Source organism: Octodon degus, unplaced genomic scaffold (assembly GCF_000260255.1).
Source record: "Octodon degus isolate 3935 unplaced genomic scaffold, OctDeg1.0 scaffold00118, whole genome shotgun sequence".
In the NCBI taxonomy this organism is placed as follows: domain Eukaryota; kingdom Metazoa; phylum Chordata; class Mammalia; order Rodentia; family Octodontidae; genus Octodon; species Octodon degus.
In genome coordinates this window covers 2,447,426-2,474,913 of record NW_004524694.1, presented here as the reverse complement: position 1 = coordinate 2,474,913, position 27,488 = coordinate 2,447,426, and the positions used below count along the sequence as shown (strand labels likewise).

The window sequence follows — 27,488 nt, the reverse complement described above, 5'->3', positions numbered from 1 at the left end:
TTATTATTATTATTATTATTGTATTTAGGACAGGGTCTACAAGGTCTCACTACATAGATTGGACTTGTAGTGATCCTCCTGTTTACAGCCTTCCAGGTGCTGGGATTACAGGTGAGTACCACCATGCCCAGTCTCAATGGCTGTCTCATTGCATCCCTGGGGGCAAGCCTGGGGATCGAACTCCTGGCCCCTGCATCTGCCTAAGCAGGTGCTTTAATCTGCTGAGCTATTTGGCTGACCAAAATTTTTTAAATTTTATTGTGGCACAAAATATATAAAATTTACCATCCTTACCATTTTTTAAATTAGCACTTCAGTAGTATTAAACATGTCTGTAATTTTATGAAAGATCTCCACAGTCTTTTCATCTTGTAAATCTGGTTTTATAACATTGAACAAAAGCCTTTTATCTTTCTCCTCATACTCACTAGAAATCACCATTCTATTTATTTTCTTCCTATAAGTCTGACTACTTTTGTAGTAGGTGTGTTGGCACAGGCCTGTAGTCCTGGCACTCTGGGAGGCTGAAACAGGCAGTTTGTTACAAGTTCAAGGCTGGGCTGGGCTACATAGTTCAAGGCAGCCTGAACTACAAAGTGAGACCCTGTCTCAATAAAACAACAATAACTTTTAAAAATTATTTTCATGTAACATACCCCATACATACACCTATAAGCTCAGACTCATGGTGTACATGTAATTTATGGAGTGTTGTTTAATGTCCTGCTGTGTTCTGAATTACTAAAACAGCTGTGAGCCTGAATACCTAGGAAGTTAGAAGTGCAACATACATAAGTAATTAATTTTGCATGTAGAATCCTTAAAATTATCAGTCATTAGGTATGTAAATTATATATAGATTTTATTTGTTGCAAATAGTAAAACATCACAAATACAATCCTTGTCTTTGTTAGTATTTATAACACTCTAATGGAAGTTGACATACAGAAAAATTTGATTTTGAAGTTACATAAATAGTAAAACTACTGTCAATTTGGAAACTGGTGAGAGACAAATCACCACCTTCTACAGAACTACTAAATTATTTTCTCTTAGGGTTCTTGTGATTTTTTTATTTTAGTGCACTTCTATTTTTGTATTCTGATTGTTTTCCCTTAGCTTCACCATCAGTATTTTTCCATGTACGTCATTTTCATAACTATTTTAAAGTATTATATAATGTTACATTTGTGCATATCCCATGGTTAGATAATTGTTTTCTTTTCCTCCATTGGGACTTTTAGTTCTTTTTATAGTTTTTACTTCATGTATATACCATCTTATATTCTAGATTTAAATTGTTTAACTTTTAAAACATAAAGGACTTTTTAAAATGGGGAGAAATAGCTGTGAAAATTAAATGTCCCGAAAGAGAAGGAAATTTGGGTATGGATCCCTTCTTATGGGTCATGGGTGTCTTTGTTTCATTTCCCTTGCCCAATAATACCCCCAGTCCCACGCTCTGGAGACCTATTGAGTTATAGAACAAAGGAAAGTTTTCACTGACTTCTTCCTCTAAGAAAGAGGTTGGTTTGATAGTGATGAAAGTTGGGACATATAACTAGCCTTTGGCTCTTCTTTTATCTAAATTGTTGACTTTCCTTCTGCTGGTACATAAAACAAATATGGGGAAGGAGACAATTTCTATTTTAGTGGGAAACATGGTAAGAAGTAAAATGAAAAAAAATATTTCTAGTGGTCAAAAAAACAAAAAACAAACCAACAACAACTGAGTTGTTCATGCAGAACCATGCTTGATTCTTGTTTCATTTTGGTCACTTTTCATTTTGTTATCTTCATATTTTTTAGAAGGAGGAATTCAGTTCAGTACAACATACTAAATCTCTCAAGAAAACACCTAAAGTCAAAGCAGCAATTCAACACCTTTGGAGGACTGAATCTTTGTGTGTAGCTTCCCAGAAGGATACTGGAACTGAGAGAGGGTCAGTGTCATTTGGGTGTGGGAAGTGCTCTGTACAATGGTAAGCTATTTGAAGAAGTTAAAAATTAAATAGAGGGGCTGGGGAAATGGCTCAGTAGAATAAGCGCTTGCCTGGCAAGTGCAAGGGCTTGTGTTCAATCCCTGGTTCTGCCAAAAAAAAAAAAAAAAAAAAAAAAAAAAAAAAAGAAAAACAAAACAAAAAACAAAACCAAGCAAACAAAAAGAAAAAAAAATAAAATTAAATAGAAATTGAAATCAATTTTTGTGTGTTCTTGTTATCTAGTGATATGTATTAAAGACTTGTTCTTATTATACACACTCTCAATTAGGAGTAGAATGTCAGATATTAGTGATTTTAAAGATTTGGTGTGTCTAACTGAGTGGCATAAGCACTGGCCTGGCAAGTGCAAAGTCCTGAGATCAGTCCCTGGAACAACAACAAAAATGGATTTGGTATCTCTTTATGTGTGTTTTTTTTTGAAGCTATTATGAATGGAAATGTTTTTCTTATTTTCATTTTTGGGCTGTCAATTGCTGGCATACATAAATATAATTGAATTGTGCTTATTTATTTTGCACTACAGGATATTACTGAACTTAATAGTTCTAGTTTTTAGTGGATTCTACATATCTAGGAATAAAAATAGCTTTGATTCTTTCTTTTCAGTTCAAGTATACTTTTTATTTCTTTTCATTGGCTAATTCACTAGGACCCCCAGCCCAGTGTTGCACAGAAATGGAGACAGAGCCTGGTATGGCGATGCATACACAGCCTTCAGGAGGCTGAGACACGAGGACAGTTAGGAGTTAGGGGCCATCCTGGGCTACATAGTGAGTTCAGAGCAGGCTTAAGTACACAGTGAACTTTTCACCTTTAATGTGATGTTAGCTATATGCTTTCCATAGATCTCTATCATTCTGAGGAGCTTCTTTGAAGGCATATTTACTGACTGTTCAAAATTTGTCTGTTGATTAATTCTTGTATCTATAATCTAGGATAAGGCGCATGTCAGAAAATAGCAGAATTATTCATTTAACATCATTTACTGACATTTCTGAATGTCTGAAGCCCCAGCTGGATAGGAGATATACTTATACAGAAGAACCTAATGTAAGTATTTCAAGGACTAAGTGACCTTATTCCTCATTGAACTGTCAGTATCTCTGGTTTTAAAATTTCTTTTGGTTGTTGTTTTCTTTTTCCTCTGCTAAAGAACGCATTTTATTTCTTGGCAAAAGGATTTTTACATTAAAACTACCTCTGTGTTTCTCTTTATAGTGTTATCATGCTTTCTATGGTATTGATTACTATTTTCAGAAATGACTGTGTTGTAGTTTTGGTATTATAATACCTCAGACACTAAGTAAGGCCCCTTAGTATAATTGCTAAATTTTAAACACTTTGTAAAAATAATATTTTATATTGTTTTTTAAATCTAGAATTTTAAAAGGATAGGGTAAAGATTTCTTAATAACAGGAATTTGATGTATCACTTCTAGATGAAAATTTCACATTTCCCAAGGATTACACTTGAAGTATAAACTGTACTTTTTTTGCAAAACTGGGGATTGAACTCAGACCCCTGTGTTTGCCAGGCAAGCGCTTATTCCACTGAGCCATATGTAACTTTTTATAGTGATTTATTTTATACTAAGCAAATAATTCTCTTCTAATTAGTATTTTTTCCCAGCTAAAACAGTGATTTTCCAGCTTGGAGTGCTGGCAGTTAAGCATCATAAGAACATTACATTTTCACTTCAGAATTTGTTCAGCAGGCAGCCAAAGAGAGAGGCAAAGTAGAGTATGACAAAGGGAGAACAGGGGGCTGACTTAAATCCCAAATTGTTCATGCCACAGTTGTTTTAAGGATTACAACGAAGTCTGAGTTCCACAAAACAAGTACTAAAGAGTTCGTGTGCACAGGACATACCCTTGAATGTGGTGGACTCGTTCTTGCACTTGGAGAAACAGTCGGCTTTCTGTTTGAAGGGTAGTGTTAGGTCTGCTAGCATTGTTGGCAGAGAAACCATAAACAACAGAGTTTTATGAGAACTTATACTGCCATTTACACTCCACAGGCCATGACCTCCGTGGGGTGAGACTGTCCAAAGAGGGACCCCCTAAGGACAGTTAATGAGCAGCACTGAGAGGCCTTGAAGATAGTTCTTTTTATGACTCTCGTATCTACAATAGCAGCACCTCAAGGCTAAAACAACTGTAAATATGTAGGAAAGAGGCCACCAAAGGAGATTTGGAAGACTTCTCGAATAGTATCACTGTGCCTGAAACAGGCAAATAATTGAGTTTGAGAAGTCTTTTTCTTTTCTTTTTTTTTTTTTGTCTGTCTACAGCCATACTATCCTCAATGCACCCAATCTCACCTGACCTCAGAAACTAAGCAGGGTTGAGCCTTGTTAATATTTGAATGGGAGAAGTCACTTCTTAACATCAAGTTTGAAATGACTTATTTATAGTATAATGAATTCTGCTGCTGTAATTGGTCTCTATAAGTGAATCTTATATGACAGTCAGATGCAAACATACTGCATTAATTACATATATGGTATAAAAATAAAATAAATAGCTTGTTGGGAAAATGACAGGCAGGCAGAATTTATGAAACCTATTTGTACAATGCTGTAAAAATTATAATGTTTTTTGGAGCATAATAGACTTCTGTGTTGTTATATAGGTTAAAACCACATCAGATGTGGGTGCTTTGGGAGGATTTGACATGGAAAATTTGTTGCAGTCTCTGTATGTGGAAAGTAGAGCTGGATTCTTTTTTACTAAATTCTGTGAGAATTCAGGAAACGAGGTAAAGAACAATTATTTAAGGTTTAATTTTATAATTTTGCTCCATTTAAAAATAAGTAGTATTGAAATAATTCAGTGCTTCACATAGTTAGAGGTAAGGTTAAAATGTCCATCTCTGGCTAGAAAACCACTATACTTGATATATAATACAAACTTAAATATATCAGTTATAATTCTTTTTGGTTCACTATCCACTAAAATTATAGAGGAAAGTAAAATATAGGTAAAGGTTTGACTTGTATTACTAATAACAGTTTATTTTCATATAATTTTATCTCAGTGTAAATATATTTGATTTCTGAAGTCTTTAATTTTTAATAATTCTAAAAATTACAATGAATAGACAAAAATTATTTCCAGTTTTTAAAAAATCACAACTCATTTGGCTTGAATTAAAAGTATTTAAGCGCCACAGATGTGTTTGGTTCTGCCAGGATGTACATCTGCCCATACATATTGCAATATCTTCAGATTTTGGTCTCAGGCCAGAAGTAAGTGATTACTCCTTAACTTTCAATAAGAACACTTACTATTTTAATGGCAGCTATGTAAAAATGCAAAAATATAATGTTCTAGTGACAGTGATGATACATATTTTGTATATTGTCATTCAGTGATACAAGATATAAATCATCCTTAATGGAGCCAGATTTATGTTAGCAGCCAAAGAGTGAACAATTATTTATATTTGAAATCAGGACTTTGTAGAGCTTAAATAATTGGCTGATAATAATTATATACTTTTCCAATCTGCAGTTGTGGAAGAATAGTGTGTACTTTTGGTTTGACCTACAGGCTTATCATCAGCTTTTCTACCAAGAAACGCTTCAGCCTTTTAAAGTATGCAAACAAGCACAAGTAAGTAGTAAATAGTGTTGGTTCCATGTGAAGCTCATAATGCACAGAGAAATGAAAATTGTGTTTTGTCTCAAGCAACAGAAAGCTGAGATTGTAGGCAAAACGGCAGCAATTAACTTACTGCCTTGGGATTATTTATGTGTCAGCAGAATATTGTTCTAAAATCTGATTTGTGGGCTTTCAGTTTTATCTATTTTATTTGGTTTTCTCTTTGCTGCCAACTACTTACTCCTCCAATAAAGAACATCTGATCTTCCCCTGCCCCATTTTATACCTTTATGGTTTGGCTCTAGGTGACTGAGTGGACTTGTACTGAGTCACTTGGAGTGACTGGGAGCAGTGGCACCGACCACTGAGCCTTCTGCAGATGTCAGTTGTTGGCTGTACGGGGCTGCTGCTGACTAGCTGTGTGTGTGCAGGCCTCATTTGTGCGCCTGGGCTTCTGTGCTACACACCACATGAGGCAGATATTCAGAGGGTGGAGGAGAGAATGTTTCAAGACCACCCTGAAGCAAATAGGAGTAAGAACAGAAGATTCCCTGTAAAGAGGAACAGAGAGAGTGGCCTCTTTTTTGTGGGAGGATGTCGACAAAATTATGATTCTGGCTGACTTATCTTTTCAGTTTTTTATTCTTTGGTTCTTCTGATCTTTTATAGAGAAGGGTATCCAAGCCTAGAAAACTGCTAATCATTTCTGTATCATCTGATCACTTGATTCTTATAACCCAGAATGGCCCATTCTAACGGATCTCCCCCCATCACTGTTGAGGAAACTAGTTTCATCACTTTATTTATTATGTTATAATCTTATTCAGGACATCAGACTGTACTGCTGGATTTCTGCTGTTACTTCCACCACCCTGACTCTGGCATGAATAACTGTGCTTTATAAATCAGTGACAGAGCTTTGTACTTTTTACTGTGAGAATAAGGGCTTCAGCTCCCATATAGTCCAGATGTCTCCATGAAATTAATCTCTGATTTACCAGTACCATTTTCTGAGACCACACAGTTGACTACTCTGCTTGTTAATCCTTTACCTGAAATTCACTGTTTATCCTTCTTCGCCTAACCTATTGGCCCTGTCTGCTACAGTACCATCCATTATTTTTATTATGTTTTTTCCTACTACAAAGTCTACTCCTCCAAAAATCTTCAGCTGCTTAATAAAATGGGATTTTTTTATTATTGTTGTTAATAATTACCAGATTTCCATGCATTTGTGAAAAAAAAGAAATTCTATTTGAGCTTGGGAGACTTATTAATTCCTAATAATGGTATTATTAAACTAGCTGTAAATGGTTATGAAACAGGACACAGTTTTAGGTTATTTTGAGATGGATTATTCTGTTTGGTGATTGTCAGGATGTATCAGCTTTTCCCTTAGGTTCTGTTTAGGGGAGTCAAAGCAAGGTGGCAGAGAGGGAGCAATGGAGATCTTTGCTTTCAGGGAGAAACATGGAGAAACCAAAGGAGCAGATTCATGTGCGTTTTTTATGTACTCTGTTTTGCGTCTCTAGCATTTATTTATTTATTTACTTATTGGGAAACAGTTGTCTAAATTGCTTTACCTTTGGCTTCTCCAGAGAGCCTGTGTCTCCAGATAGAGCAATTGCCTGTAAAATCATAATCCCATATGTTTGTTTCATAGTATAAAAATATTTTTTACGACAGAAATAGTATATGATTTCCTTTGAGGGTGCACTTACTACATAGATTTTGGAGGGTTGGTAATGCAACTGGCAACTGGCAATATGTTAAAATTGCTATGAACTTTTAAAAATTTTCATACAGCCACCAAGTTGTATACTAACAGACCAAGAGTTGATTCTAAAGGATTTACATAATTTTCTGCACACACCTTCCAGTCTTATTGCCCCATAAAATAGTATAGCAATATCAGTAGATGTATAGGGGAGGTCAGTAACAGTGGTTTACCATAACTACAACGTCTAAGAGTTGGAACTGCTAACGCCTAAGAGTTTGAACTGCTATCTTGGGTGTACCTTGAAGATTTCACTGCATGACTTCAAAAGAAGATAATGTACAATTAGAAGGGTACCAAACACCACAATTAAGATTTTGAGGTTAGATTCTACATATTTATACTTTTTTTTTTTTTTTTTTTTTTTTTTTTTTTTTTTTTTTTTTGGTAGTGAGAATTGGACTCAGAGCCTGCAGACTAAGCTACATCCCCAGCCCTTTTTAGTTTTTATTTTGAAATAGGGTTTTGCTAAGTCATTAGGTTGCCAGGGCTGAGCTCAAATTTTATGATCCTCCTGCTTCAGCCTCCCAGACTGCTGTGATTACTTGTCTGCACCACCACTACTGGCTTCTAGATCTTTTTTGACCCTATATTCTTGCTTTAGTAAGAGAAAACAGTGACAGAATGAAACAGATCCAGCCATCTCTGCTTTCTGTAGCTCCTTCTAGTATCTGGGAATCACCCTTTTCATCAGTTCTGGAAAATATTTAACTGTTATTTCTTTCGTTCTTCCTGCTTCTCCACTTTGTGTATTCTGTCCTTCTGGATTTCCTGTCTGGTCAGTGCTTGTGTTTTCAAATATATTCTTGATCTTTCTTAACCTCTCTTTCAAGTTTTTCCATCTTATAATATTTGTATTATATGTTGTAAATTGAGATAGATCAATTTTTGGTTAATTTTTCACTTAATATATTATTCATCAAATTTCATTTGGCTTTTCAACACAGCCATTGAATTAAATTATTTTAGGAATTATGTTTTTATTATTAAACATTATGTTTTTGTCCTACATATTTTCCTGGTGTTTTTCCTTTTCTCTTGCTTTTTTCTTCTTTTAAGATTTTGTCTTTTCTCTCTCTCTCCCTCTCTCTCTCTCTCTCTCTCTCTCTCTCTCACTTTATAGTCCAGGCTGGTCTTGAACTCAGCGATTCTCCTGCCTCAGCTTCCCCAGAGCTGAGATTACAGGTGCATACCACCACACCCAGCCTTATCTTTTATGTCTTTAATCATTACAGACATATATTAGAGTCTGTAGCAATGTTATCTATTTCTGCATAATAGCATTATCACAGATGTACTTTTAAATAACACACATGTATTATCTCACAGTTTATGTGGGTCAGGATTCTGGGCACAGCTTTGCTGGGTCCTCTGCAAGGCTTTAACCAAGGATAGGCTGGTTTTTCAACTGGTGCCATGTCAGTGTTCTTGTGGCTGTCAGAAACAATCAATTCTTGGCAGGCTACCCCACTGATGGCCTAAGCTGAGGCCACCCTCAGCTCCGTGCTGTGTGGGCAGTGCCCAGCCTGGCAACTTGCTCTACAAGACAGCAAAGAGGATCGTGTGGGATCAAGACAACATTACCATTTATGAAATATGCTGGTGTACAGGGGAACAACACAGATCACCATTGTGACTGTGTTCTGTGGTCAGAGGTAAGCTGCATAGTGTGCCCCTGCTTAGAGGAGAGAGTGTGAGAGGAAACGGATGCCAGAAGATGCTGCGTGCACAGAGCTCGAGTCTGGCTGTGATAGGATTCAACAATGCCGTGATTTATTTCCTGGTTCTTGGAAGAACTAATTCTGCTATTTATTATTTCTGCTGATAGGGTGGGTTCTTTCCTTGTATGTTTTGTAATTTTTAATTATGAGATCTTTGGTGGAATTTTCATCTATTTTTCTACTGGGTACCATGTTGCTGGGTCCTCTGCAAGGCTTTAATCAAGGTTGGGCTGGTTTCTCACCTGGGGCCAAGTCAGTGTTCTTGTGGCTATCAGTAGCATTCTACTAGATATACTTTTAATGTTAATTTCTTATCTTAGGTATAAAATAATATAAATATAAATTTAAACAGAAAACCCACATGAGGGGAAACTCATCATAACATTCTTAAACAGTGTTTTGTTTTGTTTTTGTTTTTGTTCTTTTTACTAAGTTTCCAGGCTAAGACATACAAGCTTCCTTTTCATCCCATAGATTTGTTAGGTGTGAGGCAAGAGGATCACAAGTTAAAGGCCAGCCTGGGCTACTTAGTGGCTTAGCAAGACCCTGTCTCAAAATTTAAAAAACAGCCAAGGAGATGGCTCAGTAGAATAAGTGCTTGTCTGGCAAGCACAAGGGCCTGAGTTCAATCCCCAGTTCTGCCAAAAAAAAAAAAAAAAAAAGTAAAAAAAAATTTAAAAAACAAAACCAAAAAATCTTAAACAATTAATTTTCAAAAGGGTTGGTGTGAAGGCTCTGGTTCAATCCCAAGTACTGCAAAAATAACAAATAAAAGAAAGAAAGGAAAAGAAAACAAAAGCAAAACAAAGCAAAGCAAAGCAAATTGAAGAAAATTGCTTTCTTGCTTTTCTCTTAGTGAATATAGATATCAAACAAGAAAGCATATGACTGCTTCTTCTAGAGACTTATTTTTCTGTTATTTTGGCAGCCCAGCTTACTTGAAAATTCTGTAAAATTTATTCTATGAAATTTAAATTTCTAGAGATAATTGATAAAATATAATAAATACACTTCAGAATGACTGAGCTAGTAAGGGAAACCCCCAAGGGCCACAGTTAAGGAGTGTACTGAAAACCAGTGTGATAAGCCTGAGCCACCATGGGGGATCCAAGGCCTTCAAGGCACAGAAGGTCTGACCACAGACCTTCATGAGGTAAAAATGCTACACTGAGAATCCCGCTTATGCCATGGTCCCTGTAGAACAATAAACAAATTGAAGTGTAGAGTGGGAAGAAGTTTTTGGTAGCTTAACATATAACATTTTAATATTAAAGCTAAAAATATATTTGCTCCACTGTATTTTACTTTGTATAGAACTCATAGTTACATGTGAGATAATTTTTATTTTCACTTTAAATAGTAAAAGGAAAGCTTTCACATGTTAATATAAAAGGTAACATAGCTAAGGGAGAAAACTAACACTCAGACTTGAGATACAGAATCTTACTTCAATGTAGTACTTTGCCTCCAGTACTATATTATGTCCTCATGTCTACCTCACGGGATCTTTATAAGGGTAGTAGGTGATAAAGTGTGATGAACTGTTTGGTAGGACAGTACAAAACACTTGATGGAATAAACAAACGTTATTGTGATTACTAATGTCACTAATCAAGGGTCTATCAGTTACTTGGATAACAGCAGAATAGGAACTGGAAGAAAATAGAAGAACCACAGATCCTTAATCAATAGCTATTCACTTACCCAATATTAATGTTTATTCTGAGTTTCAGAATAGAATTTAAACAGAGATATAGTGCATAGAACCACAACCTTTTAAGAATCTCTTACACAATATTTAGTTGAGAGATTATCGATTGGTATTCTCTGAGAAACTGCTATATGCCAAGTAATGTTCCATGTGAGGATGATTAAGACAAAGTTTTGGCTTAAGGAGTTCCCTGTAAGGAGAAAGACTTACTAAAGTGCTCCAGTAGTGATTGAAGGAAACAAAATCCAGGCAATGGCATTTTAATGGAAGGTGGAATAAGTTCTTCCTTTACAAGCAGATAACCATTGGTGATTATGTCATCGACCTTTTTTAAGTGTCTGTATAAGTAAGGGAGCACTATTTCCTTTTTCTTAATTTTGAGCCAAAAGTTCTTCTTTAGTCTTATTGAAGCCCTGTGAAGTGGCACAAAATAAATCTTCTTTTTGATGACAACTTCTCAAGTAAACAAAATAAGATACTATTTTATTCAGATTAATAACTTCAGACCAAATTTGAAATCTTTCCAGTATTTTCAAGCATAGCTAGTTTAAGTTTTGATTTGGAAGTCCCAATCCTGAGATTTCTACCCAGTGACTTGATGGCTTGAAAACACTTCCTGACCCTATGCTGTGGTGAGACTCTTTTTTATTTATAGTTTCCTACAAAGAAGTCTCTTTCTGGCTCCCATCAAATAAGTCAGTCCAAGTGCTTACTCCAAGGTCTATAGTACTGTTAGAAGTTCTGTGTTTGCTAACTTTCATGAGAAAAAAAGGAAATATAAAATCTGAGCAAGTAAGTATCACGAGACCTATATCGTGCATTAGTGCTTCGGGAAGCTGTAACTTTTAATGCAATAGTAATATAGAATTGAATTGATTAGTGCATTCACTTTAGCAACTGTTTACTGCTATCTGCATTCTCTATGGCTTCAAATCATCTGTTTCCTGTTGGGTGATCTTGGATGCAGTAGATTCGAGTGATGCTCAGGTTGTGCAGCACAAGCCTGTCTGCGAGCTCTCATACTATGCCAGTGAATTTGCCTTCTTTGCTCCTGTTACTATTTGTATTAAAAACAGATATGGTCAGTTAATATAAACTGGACAGCAGTGAGACCAGCAATTACAAGCACATATTTCCTTAGCGTAAAATCTTTTGTTGATACTTTAATATTTATTTAATATCTACTTTGCATCAGGCCCTGACCTGACCTGAGAACATGTCTTAGTCACTTTCTCATTGCTAAGACACAATACCTGATACCCGCAACTTAAAGAGAAGAGGTTTATTTTGGCTCCATAGTTACAGTCTGGGTCCAAAACAGAGATGGCATGGCAGAAGGGTCTTTGCAGAGCAAAGCTGCTCATGTCACAGTGGCCAGGAAGCAGAGACAGAAGGGAGAAGCTGTGAAAGAAGATATACCCTTCCAGGTCTTCATCCCCCTTCTAAACAGGACTTTTCTCCTCACAACAAGCCATCTGTACCACCTCTATAAATCAGTTACCTTCCACAGTCTGCTTATGAGGCCCAGCATGATGGGGCACACTTGTGATTTCAGTACTCAAGAGGCTGAGGCAGGACAATTACTGCAAATTGGAGCTCAGCCAGGTTACCATAGTGAGTTCAAGGCCAGCCTGGACTACACAGTGAGACACTGTCTCAAAACAAAAACAAAAGCCCTGCCTAGGGCACCTGAGGCCTTTAGGAGACATTCTCCATCTAAGCCATAACAGAACATATTGGTGAAAAGAGCACATGCAAGTGCTGCCCTCCCAAAACTGTCCAGGTCTGCAAATGTGCTTATTTGCCCACTTTTCCAGAGAACCCTAGAAATATCAGAAAGAAAGATCAGAAAAGACTATGCAGCCCTTTTCTCTTAAAGTCTGCATTGTCATAAAAAGTTCTTTCCAGTTATATCTGAGCTAACTTTAGGTAAACAAAACCTTGGGTATTATCACAAATGCATTTGAAAGACACTTTCTAAGGCATAAAGAAGGCTAGCATAGGAGATCCCCCCTCATAATTAGTTTAGTTTTTTCTTACTCATTGTCATCCATTATCTTAATTGTTTGACTCTTCTCTCTAGTTTACATTTACAGAACTTAATACTTCAGGATGGTCCTGACAACTTAAAGTGTTATGAGCTAAGTGTTCCTTTCCCCAGTGACGGTGTATTTTCAGGTGTACTAACAGAACCCATTATTTCTCTATTCAGCAGTGGTATTAAGAGTCAATCTGTGTTTCCTAAAAGATGAAGGTTGTGAGTGAGGGGTGAAGTTGGGTGGTGATTGAATGTGGAAAATCATGAATCTCTTCATAGCTTTATGGTAAATTGCAGTGTCTTAAGAATTAGTCTGTTTCTTCAGTGCTAAGCCATTACTATTCAAGCTTTGTTACATTATTTGTTTTTGTTACCAGAGAGATGGTGTCCCAAGTAGTAGTCAGGCTTGGATTCTGAGTACTATGAATCACTGTGCAGAGAATCAGCAGGATTTTTGTGTTGTGTCGCACTCTGTTATGTTAGTAAAGTGAATTCAGGAAGAATATTCTCAGCGGCCAGCTTTCTGGCTTACAGTTACCCATTTCATTCCTGTTCCTGTTCCTGTTCCTATTCCTATCCCTATTCCTATCCCTATTCCTGTTCCTATTCCTGATGTTCATACAAGCTACTTACTTTAGTATGAAGATTCCAAATACTGTAGAATTAGTAGACAAGGAAAGGCTATCCAAAGATCCTCTCATTTCCAGAAAGGCCAACACCAAACTTCACTGATTCATAATTATTACATAAGACATTTATTTAATATTTCCTTTTTAGGTTCTGTCATAATAACTGTATATGGATAATTTAACTCTTGATAATCCTAAAAGGTAGATACTGGTATTATCCTCATTCTGCAGATTTAGAAACTACTTTCCTAATTCATTTAGCAGTTTATGAACTTGGAGTTAAAACCATATATTCTGACAATACTGTTTTTTAAAAAAATGTGCATAGTGCAGGGTCTCACTACACAGATTGGACTCGTAGTGATCCTCCTGTTTTCAGCCTCCCAAGCACTGGGATTGCAGGTGTGCACCACCGTGCCCAGGCTCAATCGTTGTCTCAGCACTCCCCAGGGGCAGGGCTGGCACAGCAGCCGGGGATTGAACCGGCAGCCCCTGAGTCTGCCTAAGCAGGCACTTTAATCCACTGAGCTATCTGGCTGGCCCTTATACTGCTAACGTAGAAGCTGTTGCTTTCTTATAATTGTTTCTACAAAATGATTATCTTTTTATTATCTTGTTTAATCTTCACTTTAATATTTAAAATATCTTCATAAACAATGTATGTAAATTTTCACTTTAATATTTTTCCCCACTAGACTTGCAACTCCCGTTAAGACAGTCTGCTTTTTCTGCCTTGAATGTTCTGAACTGAAGATGGTTTAAGGCACTTCAGTAGTTGCTGAATAAATGAATGAACTCATTAGTATATTTCAATTCTCACCAACATGTTATAAATATAATTATAATTAATCATTGATTATTTGGTTATGATTGCCAACCAGGTATTTTTAAACAGCTATGTGTGTACCAGTGTTCAACAAGTATTAACATTCTTTCTTTCCAGACATACTGTATTTATAGTCCCCAAGTTTGCTCATAATAAAGAGTTTTAATAAATTGCATTAGAGCAACAGTAAAATCTTTTTGTCTTTTATGTCACCCAAGAAACTTAAAAAGCAAGATTTTTTAAAAACATAAACTGTGAAATCAGTGTGTAGTAACTCAGAACAAATATGAGCACTTGTCTAGAGACAGAGTGGCTTCACCAGCTGGCCAGACTTGTAATGAAGGTAGCAAGATATTTAGCAGAGGACTGCTCTAGCCAGGGAGCAGTGACGTGTGAGCTTGCTTTCCAAGGTGTGTGCCAGTTAACACCAGCGTCCAGCCTACTGATGTTCTGGTTTCATGTACCAATCTTGTTTGCTTTGTTAGCATTGATAAGCATCCTTAATAGGCATTTTTTAAAAACAAAATATACTTTTCTCATTGGCTTATTCATTGTTCACTGATATCCAAGAAATTATGTATTATAAGAGGTTAAATAATCACATTCATGGGGTTTTTTTGTTGTTGTTGTTCCTCGAATGCCTTCAGGGCACTTTTGGCCAGCTGGAGAGGTGTGAGGTTCGAACTCCAGCAACCTGAGGCTGACAGCTTTGTGGAAGCAGCCACTTAAAGGCCTGAGCTAGGGCCAGGCCCCCTCATGGGTTTTTTTTTTTTGTTTGTTTGTTTGTTTGTTTTTGTTTTTGTTTTTTTGCAGTATGGGTGATTGAACTCAGGACCTTGTGCTTGCCAGGCAAGCGCTTATTCTACCGAGCTATTTCGCTGCCCCACATTTGTTTAACATATTTTAGTTCTGTTAAGTTTTTTAAAATGGGCCCGGCCAAATAGCTCAGCAGATTAAAGTGCCTGCAAGCAGGCACAAGGGCCAGGGTTTCAGTCCCTGGGCCTGCCAAGCTGACCCTGCCCCTGGAGCATGCCTGTAATCCCAGGTCTTTGGAGACTGTAAACAGGTGGATCACTACGAGTCCTATCTAGTAGTGAGACCCTGAACACCCTGTAGACCATTCCCTAAAATACCAAAAAAAAAAAAAAAAAGTTTTTAAAAATGAATAAAAATTGATAAGACAAAGTCCTTATTTGCTCCTTATGTTGCCTTAGGCTACTTAGTAATAATTCTTATTTATGTGCTTGTCTATTTTATTCCATCATGTATTTAATTGATTTTGCTTAAAATGTCTTAAGCAATGACCCAGATCAGTCTTACAAACATAGACTATTTTATCCCTTTAGTTTATGGTTTGTTTTTGGCTCCACTTAACACAATCTCTTTTCCTCTGCTGATTTTTCATTTTGTCAATAGTAATTCAAGCTTGTTTTATTCTTTTATCCTATTGGCATTATCTTAGGTTCTTTTGCTTTGACTTCTTAGTAGGATCTGAGAAACTGCCAGAACTTTTCTGTTTGATTGTCATCACATTATCTTTTTTTGTGCAGTTCCATCTTGTGTTGATCTTTGCAGTAGTTTGCCTCTCAGTATTAGGATGTTGCAACCCCTACATCCCAATTTTAAGATTCCTAATTGAAAAACCCAAGGTTCTTCACATGAAAATCCATTTGTGCAAAGCTCCATCTGTAATTTATTCCCTCTCGGCATAGCTCCTCAGTAATGTTTTTGAGAGCTCCTAGTGGGATATGCGAGGTCATTAAAAATCATCATTTTTTCCTCCTTTTGCAGGAAAAAAAAAAGGCTGGATTGCTTGAGCTTGCTCATTATTTTCTTTTTCTGCCTCATATGAACTCAGATAATAATGTTCTGTGCCCATCAGAACTATGAATGGTTGTGAAACAGACTTCTTTTTTTTCTTGAAGTAAATATTTTGTGATTTCTGAAAGTATCCTGTATCAGGGTGCTTATATTCTTTTTATGAATACCTTTTTCGCCTTTAGCTTTTTAGAGCACAGTTTTACCTCCTTGTTTATATAAATTCCAACTGGGTTATTGAGCCCAGTTAAGAAGGTCGCATGTCACTTCGCTATTTGCCATCAAGTACAGCAATGTGGCTTTTTGTTGTTACAGCTTAGTGGACGTCTGCCATGCCGTGTTTCAAATCACTGGTGAAGGGATTTGTGTCTTTTTGAGGTCCAGACCCATTAGAACCACTTTTATTTCTCTTAGTGTCTTAACATTTCTTTTTAAGGCTATTCCTTCTATTTTCTCATGAGGATAAGTTAACAGGTTTTTTTTTTTCCACTAAATTTTTACCTCTTTTCTTTTACTTATCATACTGAAGTTAAATTTACTTATCAGACTGAAGTGTAGCTTTGTTCTTGTCTAAATCAACACAGATCAGAATGTTAACAAACTTAAAGGCTTGCTGACCCTCTTTTTGTAGTTTAGCTTTATTCTAACAATTAAAAGGAATTTTACCATATCTGCATTTTTCTAAATGTATACCAGTTAAACAGTACTTAAGTGAACTGTTATAAATCAGCATCTTCTGGTGTGAATTGGTATCATCTGGTAGGTGGCACTACTTCCAGTAAAGATTTGATTGCTGACTTCTGAGTGTAAATATTGTTACCATGGGTGACTTCCCCAATTGCAGAGTTAGGGAGAGATGTTTAGTAGTCCACACCATACAGTATTTCTGTCACATAGTACCACAGGGGTGAACAACCTCAAGAGCATAGGTAGTGAGAAACGTGTAGATTCATTAGACAGCAATGATTTTTGGAAATTCATTTTCTTGGTTTTATGATAATTTTTGTTTTATAGTGATTTCATTTTATTAGCATATGTTTGCAATACAGAATAGTGATTCTCATTTTGGGGAAGGGGTACATGCATACAACAAAGCTTAATCATTTTAAATCTCTTTATGCACCTCTGTCCTAACTCTTCCCACTCCCTTACCTGCCACTGATTCCCTTATCCAACAGTCTGCTTTCTTATTTTCTATCATCTCTATTTTATTCGTTTATTTGTATTTCAGGTTTGTCATAGTTAAAAAATAATAATACTTAACTTTCTGTGTCTGGCATATGTCTCTTAGCATGATTGTCTCATGTTCCATCTACTTTCCTGAAAATAACATGTAATATAATTTTTGATAATGACTGAATTTAACAGCAGCTCAGAAAATACGTGAATTGGCTCTTGTGAACTAGGACAAGCCAGTTCCAGCATACCATCATTTATAATGGAAAAAAGAGAGATCTCAAGAGAAGGAGCACCTTGATCCCTCTCTATTTTAATTTCCTTAAAGTTAGAGGTAGAGACCCTAACCTTCCGCTTTTAGAATGTTCTCTGACATTTTAGTGATTGTTTACAAACCCTTTTCTTGGACCTACTGAGCAAGGCACACCACCTTTGCTCCAGAATTACCAGGTTCTGCAGCTTATTGTCAACTTGAAGAAGGAACTTATGACAAATTTTTGTATATTTCTGCAATTGAAGGCTCTTTCTTTTGTCTTTAGGTGTGTGAGGTAGTGTGGGACTTTTTCCTCAGAGGCTAGCCAATGGCTGTTGGTACTACTTTGCCCATCAGGCAGAACTGCAGTGGAAGGAAACAGCTGTGGCATACTGCTTCTTATGTCCTATACAGCCTTGGTGGGCAACTTGGAAAATTGCTAGAAAAATGTGAAAGATGCATAGTAAGAGGCCTTCTGCTGCTTTTTATTACTGTAGTCATGTAATGGGTTTAAGAAACACAAATTTGCTCGTAACACAAAATGTTGAATAAATGCTTCTAATCTCTTTACTTTAATCTAGTTAGTAATGTTGAAAAAATCTACTGTTTAAGGTAATCTTTAAATAGCATAAATAGTTGTACATATTGGTGGGGGTACAGTGTGATGATTTGATACATGTTCACCCAGTGTGATAAACAAATTGGATTAACATATTCATCATCTCATGCTTTTATCATTTCTTTGTGGTGAGACCATTTTTAAAAATGTGTTTTTTAAAGTAACCTCCACTTTAGTTAACACGATAAAAAGATCTGTTGGATAACCCTTTATGTTAACATTAGGTCTTCAGCATGCAGGTCTTCACACATCTTATCCATAATGTATCAAAAGCCTGTATTTTAAGTCATACAGTTTCAGAGTTTCACATTTCTCTTTCTTACTTCCAGTCCTGGCCTGGTGGTGACAGCAAAGCATCATGCAATCAGTGTTACCAGGCAAGCACAGTAAGATACATGCGCATGATCATTAAAATGAATACATCAAAAGAAAATATGTGAAACCATTCCATTAACATAACTAACAGCTGAAATGTAACATAACAAATCAACACATGTGCTACACATTTGGGATTACTCTTGACTTGGCCTTTTAAGGCTGCACAGAAACTGGGGACACATGTGTCAAGCTGTAGCCCATCAAAGGCCCCTACTTGGAGGCGATTCCTTCCTAAGATTATGCTCACCTTTGGCACAGTGAGGATCCCCTTCTGGGTGCTTCTATAGCATATACCCACCACACAATGATTGGAATTTAATCCCATGGCTACCATCATTTAGTCTGGTACAAAGAAAAATGCAAATAGCACAGTTGTGAAAAATATTTGTTTTTTTGCTTTTATATTGTTAAAACTGAGACTATATTGAATAAGCCTATGATTCTTAATTCTTGTATACATTTATCTAGGCTTTACGTTGCAATAAGAAAACACAAACATGGTAAAAATACATTTTGTATGCTTTTTGATATATTTAAAAGGAGATGGAGATCTGCTTCTACCTCATAAAATTCTCATTAACACATACATTCAGAAAGATTTTTATAACTGTTAATTGATAGTGCTGTAGTCTTGCATGCATTGGGGAAAAAAACATAAATTACAAATTAGGTGTGTTGACACATGCCTATATTCCCAGCATTCTGGAAGGCTGAGGCAGGGGGATTGAAAGTTTGAATTCATCTTGGGTAACTTAGCAAGACTGCTTCAGTTACTTTTTTCTAGTTGCTGGGACAAAATAAGTGACACCCAAAATTAAGGAAGGAAAGGTTTATTTAACTCACAGTCAGTGGAGGTTTCAGTCTGTACTCAGCTGGTGCCAAGGCAGAGTGGCATGTGGCAGAGGGCAGCAGTTCATGGCAGCGGAAGACAGCAAAATAGCAAGAGCGAATGGGAGGGTTAGCAGCAACAATGGCAACTGAGAGCAAGTCTGTCTCCCTTATGTTGCATTCAGGCTATCTGCCCCAGGCCAGGTGTAGCACTCACACCCATAATCCCAACAGCATTTATATCTGTAATCCCAACACTGGATCATGAATTAATCACAAACTCTAGAAGTTCACCCCATAACTGCATGAGGCTTTGGGGGGACACTAGACACAAACTATAACCAAGACTTTGATTCAACATTAATATTTTTTAAAGGGGTATAGGGCTGGGGATATAGATCAGTGCAAAGGCCCTGGGCTTAGTATCAGGGAAAAAAATTGCAGTGGCCAACGTCACATTTTAACTTATTTGCCCCATTTCGTCTTTAGTACAATGCATCTGTTATGCACAGGATATTGTCTTTCATTGATAAAGCACCTGAGATGTCCTTGAAGAGGCAAACTGAGATACAGCCTTTCACTAGAATGCCAACAAACTAATGTGCATTAAAACCAATTTAAATTAAATATTGTTATTCATGTATTGCCCACTAGAATGCAAAATATTTATTAAAACATTTTCTCTTCTGCCCTCTATTATTTCTGATCTTCAGTTCTTCCAATTTTGTTTCTCCTATCTCCCCTTCTCTCTCTTCTTCCTTCCCTTCTTTGCTTCCTTCCTCCAACCCTCCCTCCATCCCTCTATCCCTCTACTATTTAATCCTTCCTCCTTTCTCCATGGTATCCATCCTACATCTTTTTTTCTTCCCAGGTTTATTAGCCATCAGATAGTCTTCAGATTTTAAACAAGAAAATGAACTCCCAAGCTTTCAGGACTGTAAAAGAGGCCTTGCTTTCCCTCCTCTTATTTGATGCAGTTGCCAAGAAAGTGAGTCACAGGCACAGGTGTAGAGAGTTGCAGGGCAGGCCGCCCAGGGTGCATTTCCTGATTACATAACCTTTGAGTGTCTCCAGGAGAGATGGCGTTCAGAGCTGTGCTGTGTGCAGTGCCAGGCGGGCTGATCACAGACAGGCAGTGCTTGTATCCCTTCTCAGAAGCTTTCCTGCTGGGCTGTTAAAGCATCATAGGGTAATGTTTAAATTGGAAGCAAGTCGGCCACAGCTGCATGTGAGTGAATCCCAGCCTCGCTGTGAATCAGAGTGGCTGACTGGAACATGAAGGGAGCATTCTCCCTCCAACAGGAGCTACTTTGTTATTTACTCTATGGCGAGAAAGGAAGAGCTCGGTGGCTAATAAAGAAGCAAAAGACCTAGGATATTGAAACAGGGTTTCTAACTCATAGACTACATTACCCAGATAGCATATGATCCTTCTGTTTCATCACAAATGGTTTACATTGACTTAACATGCTTTTTATCATCTTCATAAATATTTAAACACTTTTAAGGTGTTTAACTTCTTATTTTGTTTTTTTACATATGCATCTCTTTTGGTTATATACTGTTATTCTCATATGTTGCTCTTGACTGTTAGAAAGACATATTCAGATTTTTAATGCCACAAGTCAGTTAAATTCACTGCATAGCCTAATAAAGGATTGACAACTGAATTCTGGTTTCTTGTCCTGTCATAACTGCTTTTGTTCCTACTGCCCTGGGAGTGAGGAGGAGTCGAGATTCAGCTTCAGTGGAGCTGACAGATGTGTAGAATGTAGGCTTCAAATGCCAAGGATTGGATGAGCTATCAAGCCCCTTTTGACCACTTCTGGGTCTATGAACTATAGTAACAGGGGTAAAGAATCAGAAATGTGAGGGGAAATACATTATTCTGAAGGATTATGCTGATTATCATAGTGAGAGTTGATATTAATCTAAGAGAATACATTTAGGTAACAATGAACAACATGCTGACATCGACTGTGAGGAAGCTAAATAAAGTGGGAAGGAAAAATAAATAACTATATTTAGGTGTAATAACAGTGCAAACAGTATGGCTACTTGGAGTGCAATAAGAGAAGGCAGATGGGAAAGAAGACAGTAGATAATAGATGGAAAAGTCTAGCCTAGCTTGGTCAAAAAATTGGATGGTATGTTGTTCTCATTAGAATGGAGCTGGTGCAGCTTATTTCCTCCCTCTGTTTCAACTTGTTCCTGTTAGTCTCTTTTCATTTAATTGTGGAGATTAAATTCTTAGGACTTGCCTTCAAGGAGAAAGAGTTACAAAGGTTGCTCTGTGAATGGTGTGTTATTAATGAAAAGTCAAAAAAAAGAGGGAGATTAGGAAAGGTAATGTGTTATATTACTGAATCATGGAGGATCCATGGGATATTCTTGAAACTGTAACATATAGACAACTGAAAGATAAGGTTTTGAGTTCAGAAAAAGGATCAGATCTAAAGCTATATATACAAGTATTTTGGGTTTTTCACATATAGTTGATTGGCAAGTCTTTGGGAATGGATGAAATTGCTCATTCATTGTACATTTAGCATATGCTGGGTGATAGTGAAACAGTAATAAACAAGGTAGACCCATTCTCTGTCTTTGCAGAGTTTTGTAGAGCTTAAAAGTACAGGGCCCGCTGGTGCACAAAGGTTGGATACTTAAGCCAGACTTTAGAAGTCAAGGAAGCTAAGTCCTTCCTTTATGGTGACTAGGAGCTCAGTGAAAGGGGAAAGAAGGATAAGGGATAGAGAATCTAGAGTGCATGACACGAAAGTCCTGTGAGAGAGGCCTGGCATGAGGGAGAAACTGGGAATATGAACCGAGAAAAAATGTAGTTGAATGTGGATCTGTATTGAGTTCCCTTTTTAAAGGAACAGCTGCAGTCTGCAAAGGAGTTTCAGGAGCATAGATTGGCAGAGAAAGTGTTGGAGAACTCAGAAGGAAGAGTCAGCAGGGTCAAAGCTATATAGGAGGTCAAGTTGGGTGAAGATTTAAGGAGAGAAGCTATGGAGTTGGTGACCGTGTGGTGGTTAGTGATCTTGAAGATCAGTTTTATTGTTAGATTGAAGTAGTTTGAGGAATGAGTGTGAAGATTTTTAGAGAAGACAAAAGTAGGTAATAATTTCAGAGGAAAACATCAAAAGCAAGGAAGAATGTTTTCAAATGGGAAAGTCCATTCTGGCATAAGGCAAAAAGCAGGAGGGGAAAGATAGAGCAAGGGAACAGAGCATGAAGGAAAAGTTCAGTGTTGCAAGTTCCAGAGGAGTGCAATCAGCACATACCTCAATGGTGTAGGCCTGGAAAGGTGTCTTCCTCTCAGAGGTTAGAGATCCAAAAAGATTCAGAACAGAGCTCTTAAGAAGGAAGCTGGGCCAGGGAGATGGCTCAGTGGAATAAGCACTTCCGTGGCAAGCGCAAGGGCCTAAATTCAATCCCCGGTTCCACAAAAAAAAAAAAAAAAAAAAGAAAAGAAAGAAAAGAAAAGAAAGAAAAAAGAAAGAAGTTAAGAAGGACCGGCCAAATAATTTGGCAATTAAAGCCAAGGGCCAGATTTGATCCCCCAGGCCTGTCCTGCCTGCCCCGCCCCCGGGGTGCGCTGAGACCGCAATTGAGACTGGGCATGGTGGTGTGCGCCTGTAATCCCAGCTCTTGGGAGGCTGCAAACAGGAGAATCACTACAAGTCCCATCTAGTAGTGAGACCCTGAACACCCTGTAGAACCTTCTCTAAAAAAGACCAAAAAGAAGAAGGAACTTAAAGACATTTATACCAGTGGTGTTGCCTAGAGAAATGGGAGATAAAGTCTGCTGAAAGAGGAGAAGCATAAAGGCCCAAGTAGGAGCTCTGAAGATGGCAGTGCTTAGACAGTATTTCAAATATGCAAAACCAGAGCCGGGGAGATAGCTTGGTAGAATAAGCACTTGCCTGGCAAGCGCAAGGTCCTGAGTTCAATCCATGGTACCGCGAAAAAAAAAAAAAAAAAAGCCCTTAAAAATATTTGTGATCACAGCTAGGGTTTTTAATCTTTTATTTTTATTTATTTAATGTGAGGATAGAGCTGGAGAAGTGAATGATTATATTGTTCCTGAATTGAGCCTTGAGAACGTGAAAAGAAATTAAGGATGTTCATATGAGTGTAGGGCAGTCTTTAACATGATTGTCTAAGAAAGTAAGAGAAACTAGATGGTACCTGATTAATTTTTTGTGATACTGGGGTTGAACCTAGAGCCTCACACATGCTAAGCGAACACTTCTGTTCCTGAGCTACAGCCCCCACCCAAGAGGCATTGTTAAATGTTAATTTGCTAATTTTAATTTTTAGTTCCTTAATTTATGTAAGTAAATTCATTTATTCACTTTGAAAAACTTAGAAAATGTTTAAGGATTGATTGGAATCTGATGTTATCTTTTTTTTTTTTTTGGAATCTGATGTAATCTTATCTTGAATCTAAATTTACTAGTTAGATTAGTAAATTTGCATGTCATTCTCCTAAAACACTCCTAAGGTTAGAAAAATTTGCCATGACCAGTGTGTGTGTGTATGTGTGTGTGTGTGTGTGTGTGTATATCCCCTTGTGTATATGAAGCAAATTTCATTTTAAGTATTATAAAATCATTTTGTAAAGTATGGTTCACTGTGCACTAGTCTAGCTAGCAGATTATGTACTTAGGTTCTAGGGAAAGAGGTTTCTGGGTTTCAAACACACAGAAACTGGGCACTGCAATTCTAATTAAATAGAGCACCATGTCTCTGAAGTACATCCCTCCTCCCATGTTTCACAGTACTCAGGAAGAAAGCTGTTTTCTGCTGCTGTTCAAGTCTCATCTTTTAACCACTTAAAAAATTCTGAAATCTACCCCATCTGTTCTTTGCCTCTTCTCACCAACCCCACTAATATTATCTAAAGACCTTTTAAAATGTTATCCCTAGTAAAATTTCAGTATATGACCTTTTATCATCTTGAAGCCTTTTAATATCCACATTAATGGCATATACGCTAGTTATCCAACTCTCATTTTTTTTCTCTATTTTTCTTCAGTTGGTTATGGGGTTACTTATATATTGAAATCCTTGATCATTTGCAACTCTTTCAACTTTTTTTTTTTTTTTTTTTTTGAGACAAGGCCTTACTATGTAGCCCATTTTAGCCTTAAACTCATGGTGATCCTCCTGTATCCACCTCCTGAGTGCTGGGGTTACAGGTGTGTGCTTCCATACTGGCTCAAATTTAAATTCTTGAACTCTGAAACTTCTCTTTCACATCACAGTTTCATTATTTTATCATTCTTTCATTTAGCATCTTTTAAGTGATACTGGGGATGACACCCAAGAACACTTGGTCACCAAACTACATCAATTTTTATTTTATGCTTAATTATTTTTTTTTTACTTGAAACAGAATCTTGCCTGGTTGCCTAGGGAAGCTTTGAACTTGTCATCTTCTGCCTCAGTGTCCCAAGTAGATGGAATCATAGGTGTGCACCACTGAGCTGAGCCATTTGTATTTGTCCATTGCGTGCTATTTGGTACAGTATTCCTTTTTAACTATTTTTCATTGCCCTCCCTGTTTTAATCTAGTTCTTTGATACTTTACATTGTACTGTGTTGTGGCATTGTATTGCAGTGTAGTGTAGTGTAGTGTAGTGTAGTGTAGTGTAGTGTAGTGCAGTGTACTGTAGTGTATTGCTATCCCGATTGTGACTTCATTTGCTCTCTTTCCTTCTGGTAGGTCATTTCAACTGCATTGTAACCAGCACCTTCAATTCTTTTGGTGCTTTAGCTTCACTTGACCTCTTCTAATAGTCAGATTACACGTGTGTCTGTGTGTGTGTTCTTAACACTGTTTATTTACATCAATAATGCCTTTAACTCTTTGCTCTGCAGCATTTTTTAAGATTCAGCTTAAAATTTATCTTTTTTCTGAAGAGTTTCTAGAACCTTTCCTTTCCCATTCCAGTTCACAAATGAGTCTTCTCTGTAGCTTTGGTACAGTTCAGTAAATGTTTATGGAACCTACTCTGTCAAGAACAGTTGGAGATTCACAGGTGGATAAGTTTTAGTCTTTGCTTTCAAGAGCCTCAGACCATAAGAGAAAATGTGTAAGTTTGTAACTGCATTATGTGATGAATGTAGGACAACATTTAGGGAAGAAGAGGTTTCCAAGGGGAGGAAAAATCCACATTTTTAAAAAACAGATTTATCAAGCAGACTAAGCATATGGGTTAGGGTAAACATCTAAGATTGAAGGAATACTATGTGTAATGGTCTATAGTGGCAAAAATAACTAGACAGGGAAATTACAGAAAATTTGACATTTGAATGTGAAGTTTGATGATAAATTATTGAGAGACGAACTTAAAAGATTACACAGGCAGTCACCGAAGATCTTATCTGTAAAACATATCCTATGATAGCATGTACCATGCTGCAAAACTAACCATCGTTTTTTATCTTCATGTCACCACAAAACAGGGTTTTTCAGGGCAGGCTCTCTACATACAGACCATTTAGGCTGAGTGTCTTAAGATACAGTAGAAACTCAGTCAGTGCTTGTGTTATTAATATGTACTCCAAAACTTTTTAAAAGTGATTTTAGAAGGACTTTTTTTTTGGGGGGCTGGCCCAGGTTATTTAAGGGTGGGTCTGGTAAGGCATATGAATCTGCGGATCGCACTGCTGTCCCCTGTGCCTGACTAGATTTGCTGAAGCAGGTGGCTAAACAACTGAGCTAATCCACAAGCCCCCTTAAAAGTTGAGAAGGATATTTTTGTTAAAGGTTATTTTAGATAAAACTTATTTAATAAGTCTGACCTTAATAAGACCAATTATTTGATATTGGAGATACATACACACACGCACACACACACACACATACACACAGACATGTAGGCATACACACAATCTCCTGAGTTGAGTGTAAACATGATGAAGAGCAAAGTTTATGGTATCATACATATAGTATGTAAAAAATTTAAAAATAAAATGTCATGAAATTGCTTCCTGGACATAAATAACTATTATTGAAAGATGAGACAAATGAATAGAATGAAATAGAAGTCTGTGGCAGGTTTGTTGGAAGTTCTGTGGTATCTTCGTATTTACTTTTATCGCCTTCCTGTATCTTTTCCAGAGGATTGAGCACCAGAAAAGAAGGAATAATTAGACCAGAAAGGAATAATTAGGAATAATCTTGGAACTCTACAACTAAACTGTGTAGGCAGGTAATCTGTTTGGTACTAGGTTGAAAGACTAATAGCCAGGTTTTCAGTCCTACTGTATCCTTGTTTATGAAAGGGCAGTTCAGGCCTGGGATGTAGCTGGGGTGGGGGCACAGCACCACCCTAGCAGGACGAGGCTCTGGTTTAATGCCTAACTATGTGAAAGAAGAAAAGAAAAGAAAAGAAAAGAAAAGAAAAGAAAAGAAAAGAAAAGAAAAGGCATTTAAAATCACTTTGGAATGTGACATGAGTGTTTTTAAAAATGTTGTGGATATCAGAGGGAAAAGGAGGCTTATAACTTTCAAATCAATCGTCCTACAGCCTCATAATTTTGTCGTCTGAGAAAAATTGGCTGCTAATTACCAATGAAGAGAGAAAAAATGGAAAAAGAAAGTCTTGATTAAACACAATGATTTGTTATAAGTAGTTTTACTCATCTTTTTAAGAAAAACCACTTCAATTTGCTCTCTCCTCTTTCTTAAATGTCTTTGCCGAGGAGTCTGCTAACTATTGTGTTTTTTCTTACATCCTCTCTGTTCCTCCTTCTCTTAGTATCTCTTTGCCACATATGTTGCTCCGTCAGCCACTCTCGACATTGGACTCCAACAGGAAAAGAAGAAAGAAATTTATATGAAAATACATCCACCATTTGAAGATCTTTTTGACACAGCAGAAGAATATATCCTTCTTATCCTCCTGCAGCCCTGGATGAAGATGGTAAAGTCTGACCAAGTTACTTACAGAAAGGTACTGTGACACTGATGAATAGCGTGACCCTTTCTGTTTTACTACACAACTAATGATAAGCAATGTTGTTAACTTAGAAGAACTGAACAAGGTCTCACATGGGCTAGGGATTTAGAGTTAAGATTTGGAAGGGCTCAA

At 37.0% G+C, this 27,488-nt stretch overlaps 1 protein-coding gene across 3 annotated transcripts in view; it reads left to right on the top strand.

The window, feature by feature from the left end:
- The window catches only part of Rgs22 (regulator of G protein signaling 22), a 104,892-nt gene that overhangs the window by 47,051 nt on the left and 30,353 nt on the right, over positions 1 to 27,488 (top strand). For all 3 annotated transcript variants that reach the window (XM_023699959.1, XM_023699958.1, XM_023699956.1), the window contains 5 exons: positions 1,810 to 1,943; positions 2,939 to 3,053; positions 4,636 to 4,761; positions 5,517 to 5,618; positions 27,156 to 27,350. In XM_023699959.1, the coding sequence (XP_023555727.1) occupies positions 1,810 to 1,943; positions 2,939 to 3,053; positions 4,636 to 4,761; positions 5,517 to 5,618; positions 27,156 to 27,350 (672 nt within the window). The remainder of the gene's footprint in view (positions 1 to 1,809; positions 1,944 to 2,938; positions 3,054 to 4,635; positions 4,762 to 5,516; positions 5,619 to 27,155; positions 27,351 to 27,488) is intronic.